At 40.7% G+C, this 9,354-nt stretch overlaps 1 protein-coding gene across 1 annotated transcript in view; it reads left to right on the forward strand.

The window, feature by feature from the left end:
- Nucleotides 1-1,555: 1,555 nt before the first annotated feature.
- Acss3 (acyl-CoA synthetase short chain family member 3) overlaps nucleotides 1,556-9,354 on the forward strand; it is a 189,406-nt gene continuing 181,607 nt past the window's right edge. The window contains exon 1 of the mRNA XM_021205223.2: nucleotides 1,556-1,979. Within this exon, the coding sequence (XP_021060882.1) occupies nucleotides 1,684-1,979 (296 nt within the window). The 5' untranslated portion in view covers nucleotides 1,556-1,683. The remainder of the gene's footprint in view (nucleotides 1,980-9,354) is intronic.

The following is a 9,354-nucleotide window of genomic DNA, read 5'->3' on the forward strand; positions in this document are numbered from 1 at the left end:
CTCCCTCCTCTTTTCTTCTTCTTCCTCCTCCCTCTCCACCCTCCTTCTTCCTCCTTCTCTTCCTCTTCTTCTCCAGTTCCCTATGTCTTTGCTGAGTCTGTAACACTACCATTTCCCAGTTTGGTTCTTATCTGGTGTGTTTTTGTTTTGTTTGTTTGATTTTTTTTTGTGTGTTTCTTTTTTTGCAAACGAGAATATATATGATTATTTAATAAATTCTATTTAGTTGAAATTATAAAACAATCTCACGGTAATAATTTGGAGTCCATGAACTTTGTATGTCAGAGGGCAGCATTGAGTAGAAGGAAGTGGGGGTAGCGATGGAAAGGATTTTGATTTAAGTGATGCCAGTCTTCTTCTAAGAACGTTGGGAGGAATAAAACATGCTGTGGGTGGGTACGAAAGGTGTGAAGTCTTGCTTCTCAGTTAAGGAAAATAGCCGAGGGCGTTAAAGTTATTTCCTTCCCGTCTTGCAATAGATTCATGCCTGCAGCGTTTAGCCTTTATCTCCGCATCATTTTCTGCCTTCAGGAGCATTTGTTTACTGCGTTCTAAGTTATGGTTCTTTACAGGGTCCAGGGCATTCCACCATTCCTCACCTAAGACTTGAGAATACAGTATCTTCACATGTAAAACTTCAAATATTGTGACGCTGCGGCCAGAGTGGGCTTGGCACGATATTAAAGCAAAAGATTGTGACTTTCATTGAATTGTGAGAGAAGGCAGGTCCTGTAGAAAGGCGAAGCCAGGCAGGGAAACGCACCTGTGTGTTTTACATGTTCTCAGCTCCCTCTTTCTTAGGAGTCATTTTAGCTTTTGATTTGTTTGAGAATAACCTCTGAGACTTAACCCACACATTACACAGTTCACCCTCTTGAGGGTGCGTACACAACAGTGAGTTCTACTTTCTTCAGGGTTATGGAGTGGTTACCATAATCCATTTAAGAATATTTTTATTACTCCAAAGAAATCTTTTTATTCCTGCCTCTAAATACTGTGGAATGGATAGGCAGGTGTCTCCAGGTCTTAACTTGGCCAGCCTCTCTTGTGGCCCAGCCTGTCAATCACTCCTGGAAACACGCCCCCCCCCTCCCAACTCTGCTGGGTAACCCTCCTTCGGCGCCTCCTCTAGGTTGCCAGGAAATCCTGGAACAAAAGATGCCCCGGAGCTGCTTGTGGTTTTAGTAAGTAGGGTTTGAGTTGAATTTTAAACAAAGAAATAAATGTGTAAAGGAAAATGATATCCCAGAGCCTCACTATAATGTCCAAAGTTATGTGCTTTTGCTTTAGGAAAGAGGCACACACTTTATTTTAAATAAGTCATTGGGCCCTTTGGGCTTTTTCTAGGCGTCCCTGTGTGTATTTAAGTTCGGTAAACACTCTGACAAATGACAAGTGACTGTCGTGAGCTGGAAATGCGTGTAAGAGTTGAATTTAGGGGTGACGCAACTCAACCCCTGTAGACTCCTGCCCACGTTCCCCAGACCTCCGTTCCAGCCTGTTGCTTTCTTGCTGGTTCCAGGTCGGTTTTTATCGCGGACTTCAGTTTGACTTCCAAACTTCGGGGCTAGGGGCTCACCTCTTGATTAGCCCCGCCTCCTGCAGGCTCCCCCCTCGGGGGCAGTGCCACAGCTGTTGGGACTGCAAACTGCTCTGCCTGCAGGCTAGGGACAGAGAGAAAGTATGAAGCCATCCTGGTTGCAATGTCGCAAAGTAACAGGCGCCGGGACGCTTGGGGCACCTCTGCCAGGATCCCCTTCAGTAAGAGGAGCCGGTGTGGCCCGAAGGGCTTTGGTGGCCGGGTTTGGGGGCAGGGGCTGCAGGGCTCTGACCACCGGCAGTGGTGGCGAGTACAAGACCCACTTCGCAGCCTCTGTGGCTGACCCCGAGAGATTCTGGGGTAAAGCTGCTGAGCAGATCAGTTGGTACAAGCCCTGGACCAAAACGCTAGAGAGCAGATACCCGCCTTCCACAAGTTGGTGAGTGGTGTCTTAGTCATTTCCATTATCTCCTAACTTCTTAGATGCCAAGGTTGGAAGGTCTGGGACCAGAGATCTAAAGTTCTAAGAATGAAAAGAAAATCAAAGCTTAAGATGCCTTCAGTACGCTATTGCTTGTTTGTTGGTTTCATTCTCATAGCTGTCCTACATTCTCCTTCTGAAGTTCTTGGTTATCTAGGGTGATCCCAGTTTCACACAGATTTACTTGCCAAGGCCTAGCTTGGCAGTGGGGATGATGTTGAGTGACCAAAACAAAGGCTTAGGAAAACAAAGGCTTGCCTTGCATGGACTCTGCTGACTGGAAGAGGAGATCCTGTGTAAACAAATACAGAGTATGTAATAGACTAGGGAATTATGGAGGGAGAAAGGGGGGGCGGCTGAAGTAAAAGGTAACTGAGCAAGGCCTGGAAAGATTAGACCTCATCATTTCAAAGCTGAAGTGATCTTAGTATCGAAGTTCAAGGGGGTACAAGACAGCCTGAAATAATGGACACTGTAACTGTGTTGTCTGGGTAGAAGGAGGATTGGATAGTGTGCCAGGTAGCTGGGAGTGCCATAGGCTTGTGTATATGAAACCCAAGGACTGCCCACAGGCTGATAGAGGACAGGTGAGCCTTGGAGTCATGGTAGGAAGAAAGCTTTCATTTTGACGTTTCAGTTACGAATCCTTTCAAACATTGCTTTTTATATTAAAAGGAGAAGACATTGTAGAAAAGTGTCTTTAGGCTACTGAGAGAGTGAGACCCACAGAAGTGGAGTTTCTAGGTGCCCAGCCCTTTAAGGATATGGCTGCTCCCTATCTGCAGGGAGCATTTATTGGGAAATGATATTATCTGTAAAATTTGAAAAAAGGAGCTTCTTAGCAGATGAGGGCAATGCATTGGTCAAGCTGCCCTCTGTCCGTTTGGTGGATGACTTTTCGTCTCAGAGCAGAGAATCTGTAATGAGAGTGAGAGGAGTCCGTTCTGCGGTTCTGCGTCTTCATCCTTCATCCTGCCTTGTTCCCTTTTGGTTTTGTTTGTGGGAAAGTTTCCATGGTGATTCTTTCAAATGTGAATACACCCCCCCACACACACACAGATACAATTTCATTTCTTATTCTAGTAGTATATGATCCATTCACTTTTTTGTGGTGACGGTGAACTAGGTAGTAAGTATATGGCAATGGGTGAGTAACAGCATTTGCTCTCTGGAACACATTGCCTGTGACTTAATCTCCATGGCTTTTTTTCTTCCTCAAAATCAAGTCATTAGTTTAAAGATTAGCTGATTAAAGAAATAAGGCAGGGTGACCCTGTGGATTAGACTGTAATTGTTATTAGAGGAAAAGCTAACTTTTTATTTTTCATTTTGCAATCATGGTAGGAACAGGAAGCTTTTTTAGTGCCCTTCATATGGCAACAGAGATTATCACCCGAGGTTGTTCTCAAAGCTCAGTATATCTGTCATAAATTGTCGTTCTCTAACAGTCTTATGTGGCCACCTTTACCACAAAACCAATATGCAAAGATTTCAGGTGAAAGGTCACTGGGGGCTGGTGAGATGGCTCAGTGGGTAAAGGTTCTTGAGGCCAATATTGATAGCTTAAGTTCAGTCCTGGGAACTCTCAGGGCAGAAGAGAACAGAGTTCCAAAAGTTGTTTTGTTTTGTTTTGTTTTGTTTTGTTTTGTTTATGAGGGCAGGGGTGAGGGGATATCTGTATCCATGTTGTAGCGCGTGCGCGTGCACACACACACACACACACACACACACAAACACACACTAAATATATAAACGAAGTTAACAATTTTACAAAGAGGTCACTAGGATACTGTAACTGAAGCCTGAAGATAGTCAAATAAGTCTTATGCAATGGCAGTGACAGAAGAGAGACTGAAATGAGTCCTGAGGCCCAGCATGGGTCAGTGAAGGTCCAAGAAACAGCAAAGAAAGACAAATAAATATCTGTGGTAGAAGGTGACTTATGCCACAAGAGCTCCTTCCAAAGACTTGTTTTTCTTCTTTAAACTCAAACTTATAGTTGAAATTCTAGAAGTTGTGCAAGTAACATACTACTTTTAACAAGAGCTTTTGTAAAGAAAAAAAAAATGGTCCTTGTATGTAAATCCTTTCAATCCATGGTAGATCACTAGCATTTGCTAATGTTGCCCCTGAATTATTCATGTTTGTACTCTTAGGGTCACGATCTCTCTTACCTCTTTCCTGGCATCCTAGAAGATCAAAATGATTAATACAATTTTTTAGTCTCATTAAGTTCAGAGGTTTCATTCAGTGTTACTGAAGTCATTTGGTTAGCATAGTAAAGTTGGAGTGAACAGAGATGGGGCAGCAGAGTCCCATTTCATTCAGTAGATGGCTTCCTTTTGAGTTACTGCTATTATTATACTGTATTGTTATATAATTTGTGGATATTCCTGTTTGCTTAGTGATTACCAATAAGGCCAAACACTAAGAAAGCCGAATGTTCTTCACCCTCCTAAGTATCTCTGTGCCAGGGTAGAGCTAGCGTATATATTTGTTTCTTTTCTTTTCTTTTCTTTTCTTTTCTTTTCTTTTCTTTTCTTTTCTTTTCTTTTTCTTTTCTTTTTTTTTTTTTTTTTTTTTTTTTTTTTTTTGAGACAGGGTTTCTATGCATAGCCCTGGCTGTCCTGGAACTCACTTTGTAGACCAGGCTGGTGGCCTTGAACTGAGAAATTCGCCTACTTCTGCCTCCAGAGTGCTGGAATTAAAGGCGTGCACCACCACGCCCGGCTACTAGCATATATTTTTAAAGAAAATAGTCAAATAACAGCCTTTTAGGCAAGCGGAGTTTCATTGCTGTATTTGAGTAGTAAATGAGTGTAACCATGAGTGAGGTAACTGGCTACTTTCTCCAGCAGAACAGAGGGATTGCTTATAGGGAACTTCGGGTTTCTAGTTGTGGCAGGCATACTTTGGCTCAGTGTCTGATTCCTGTGGACTCACCTCAAGCTATGTGTGTTCTCTTTCAGTAAAAGCGCATCTCGTCATTTTACTAATCATGAAACTTTTCTGAGAATGGGTCTATTAAAGCACTTAACACACATGGCACAAAGTCTTCCAATATTTTATGTGCACAGGCATAAAAAACATGTGATGTAAGTTTTGAGGATGTCATGTACATTTTGCAACCTAAGATGCTCACTGAAACTCATCTCTAGCTCTTTGCTCTGAGATCTTTGAATAGGGAAGGCCAACATTAAACCGGTGGTTTAAACATTCCAAAGCAAGCAAACAAACAAACAAAAAAACAAACAAACCAAAACCAACCAACCAAACAACCAACCAAACAAAAAGCTCTCCTCATAGCATGCTCACATCTTCTTGATACTTTGCTTTCCGGGTAGTAATGTTTCTATTTGAGAGACTCTCATTGGGACATTGCAATCAGAAGGGGAGCAACTGGAAATTCTAGTAATGTCTTTAATCTTGGAACACAATAGTTGGCATTCTGGGTCCTTTTTTCTCTGAGGATTAGACATTCTCTTGCCTATCTTGAAATTGAAATGCCACTGCCCCTCTCTCCAGTATTAGGCAATTTAGTTCTTTATTTTAGAGTGTAGTTTAGGCTCTAAGCTATCTATTGATTCTTCTCTATAAAAGCTTCAGGATTCAATCTTATCTCGGCTTTATTTAAATGATGCTCAGTGTTAAGATTCTCAGTTTCTGGGGGGCAGATGCAATGACTTAGTGGGTATAGGCACCTATTACCAAATATGGAAAACAGTTCAACTCCTGGAATACATTTATTGGGAGGATAGAATCAACACTGCAAAGTTGTCTTCTGGTCTTTAGAGGTACACCTAGGAGTGTTCCAAACTAACTAACTAACAAACGAACGAACGAACGAACGAACAAACGAACGAACTAACTAACTAACTAATTAAGATTCTCAGATATTGAATTAGAGTCAAGTGTGTATTGTTTTAAATTGAAAGTATTATAAATGAAAAAAGAATGTATAAACTAAATGCATGTTATTAAAAACTGAAAGAGACTAACTTTAGATTACTAGAAAATTATTTAGTTTAGCTTGACATTCCCCTAGTGGAAATAGTGTGGTTTGAAGAAGTGTAAGGTATTCATTTCCTGCTTGGTTTTAATGTACAATACTTTAGTCCTGCTAAATCTTAAATTGGCTTGGAAGACTTGAAGGGTACCAATCTCTTATTCACTGTGTCTTCACTATAGAGAAAACGACTGGAGGGGTAATAAAAGGATGCAAGATGTTACATCAAGGACATCATTACAAAACGATAATGGGGTAGACTGGATGTAACTGGTGGTCATGCAGATAGCAGGGAAGATATTTTTATGAGCTAGTGTGTGCCAAGAAGGATTTAAAGAAAAAAAAATGCTAGCCTTGGAATTCTAGATATTTAAGTAGAACTCTGAAATTTAGCAGGACATTTTTGTGTGGCAAACAGCACAGCACAGCAAATCCCTGAAGATAAGAAGGACTTAAGGCCCTTGGAAGTTAGTTAACAGTGCTCCATGGTTTTTACATTTTTTTTTTCCTGAGTCGGGTGTGCTGGCTGATTGAAGGCAGTTGCATGATGGCTTCAGAAAGTCTGGAGTAACAGCGAGCAAAGGCATTTACAGCTTCATAAACCCTGGGTCATCATCCTGGTGAGGTCTGCGTACAACTGTGCCTGGCTCTGTTTATTAATGCATCCTTTCACAATATTGTATGAGCACATCATGCCCTCTGATTATGATACTCCTCCCTCTACCATCTCTTATTCTTACCTGACTCCATCAGTTCCCATTTTCCCCACCAAGTCACTGTCCCACTTTCATAGTTTCAATTTTATTTTACAAATCTGGCTTTATGACCCACTGCATTTAGCTAAGGCACATGTATGAAGCTCTCTACCCGAGCATAAGTAACCCCAGAGGCTACCTCTATGAAGACAATGGTCTCTTCTCTGCCTTCCTACACTCTTCATGCCATGACTTCACAGGTGGGACAGAGTCCCATAGCCAGTCCCTCCTTTGTCTATGATGGAATGCTTGTTTGCTGCCTCTGACATTGTACACACCAACAGGACAGTTGTGAGCTCATGAGTGCTGTGGCCCATGTCCTACTCATAAGACAGCATTCCGTTACACCCTTGTCTATCCTTGGCCTCATGTTCTGCTTGTTCTGCTCATTAGCCTTGACCATGGTAAGCACTTTCTTCTAAAGTAGAGAAGATCTAGTACAGTGTTATGCTTAAGGCTAAAGAGATAAAAATCATTCCAGGTCACATTGGACTTTATATTTTGGTAGTTCTTGGGTAGGTGTAGAGTACAGAGCTTAGAGCTGGCAGAGGAGCCTTAACCTGAAGTGGTGGACCCAATGAAGCCAGGCATAAGCAGGAGGAATGAAAACAAGAGCATGGAAGTTTAGGAGATGATTGGGAAATGAAAGATAATTGCCTGACAACTATGAAATAACTTAATATCTGGAATTTTAGATTTGAGTAAAAGTTGAAAATAGGTGATATTTTAACTATTGAAGGAGGTATGGAGAGAAAAGGGGTCAAGGGGCAGGAAGGGAGGGACTGAGTGATTGACAGGAGGAGGAGAACAGGATGGGGGTGGGGGAGTGAAAGGCAACACGTAAGGATTAAACTTTGTGAAGAAGTCCAAGATATAAAACTGCCTGTCATGGGAATGGATGGAACTTGTTCAAGAACGTGCTAGGAAAGAGAGAAGTGTCCTTTAATGTTGTGACGAGTAAAGAAGGGATGAAATTTTCTTTTAAATGGGAAAGTCTATAGTGGTCAAGTACTCTAGTCCTGTTTTAAGAATATCTGATTGAAAGGTATTTAATTCTTACTCAGAAGTACTTTTCAATGTTTAATCAGGTGATGGCCACAGTGAGAGCTGTGCCAACGATAGAGCAGTGTGTTATAGAGTGACCTGCTGGCAGGCAGAAAAATTCTGTGGACTTATTTGACAGTAACAAAACAGAGAGGCAGAAAAACAGCTCATTGAAGTTCCTGTGTCAAGTGAAAGTTGACTTGTCCCCTGGCTATCTTTTTTCTTCTGTCCTCTTTTGGAGAAATGTGTGTTTCAAGGTTGAAGTGAAGAAACGAAGAAGGAAAGGAATTTTATTTGGAAACTCATTGCTTCAGAACTCACTGATTTTGCAAGCTGGACATTTTGTGCTTTGTTTTTTTGTTCTTTTTGGTGCGGGAAGTTCTTGGAAGAAACAGGCTAGCAAAATCTAGAAGATGAAATTCAGATCTACTTAGCTGATCTTCAGGTTTTATTTATTTAATCATTTTTTTTATTATACCCTGTAATGATTCAAATGAGCCAGACAGCAAAACATTCTATTATGATACTGGCAGGGAAGATAAGGAAATAGGTTTTTTTTTTTTTAAAGGAAATTATTTTTAATGCATGCTCTTTAAGCCAAGGACTATACAAGATGGCTTTGCATGTCTTTCCATTTCTGCTTTACTGGGTGCTACAGAATTAGTAATGCTCATGTGCTTTGCACATAGGAGGGGTAGAAGCCAATCTCCCAAGAGGTCATGCAGTCAGTTAGAGGAGGGCAGAGATGGTTAGTTATAATATAACTTCAGTGGTCCTGGATCAGAGCCCAGAATCTTTGTCTACAAATACCTAGGCAACTGTTTCAGAAGTTGGATGCCAAATCTTGAATCATTTCAAGGAGGATTTGGACAGAAAAAATGTTCTAAATTAAAAGAGAATAAAGAGACCTGAACTACTTACAATAGGTAATTCAGAATTGGATATAGTTTGTTTCAATTGACATTTTTTTTAAAGGATAATTAAAGAACCTGAACAGGAATTGAGGATTATGTTGTCATATGTCAGTGTGAGTTTCCTCAATTTGATGGTTTGATTGTGGCTCTCCAGGGAAATACCCTTGTTTGTACTGATTAGGAGATAATTTATTCTGGAGTCATTTGGCATTGTGTCAGAAACTTGTTGGGAAGCAATCTTTCTTGTGCTTGCAACTTTTCTGTGAATTTGAGTTTAATGCAAAGCAAAGAGAAAATAATATGATATTAGGCAGTGTTTTTTTTCTCTATAATGAACTGGCTGTTTGTTAAAACAAATCTGATTACCATTAAAGTATTTGGAACATTCAGTCATATATTGTATGTTTTAAATATAGGGTTATATAAAATGTTGCTCCTACTTATCAATTTGTATTTCCCTTTCACATTATATGTCTTTATCATGTGCAGAATTTTCTGGCTTATATACAGTTTGCAGAATGAATAAGCTTAATTAACATAAACACTATTTCTTATAGGTCCTCTTTCCTTCTCTCTCTCTCTCTCTCTCTCTCTCTCTCTCTCTCTCTCTCTCT

The sequence above is a fragment of the Mus pahari genome, chromosome 9 (assembly GCF_900095145.1).
Source record: "Mus pahari chromosome 9, PAHARI_EIJ_v1.1, whole genome shotgun sequence".
Taxonomy (NCBI): Eukaryota; Metazoa; Chordata; class Mammalia; order Rodentia; family Muridae; genus Mus; species Mus pahari.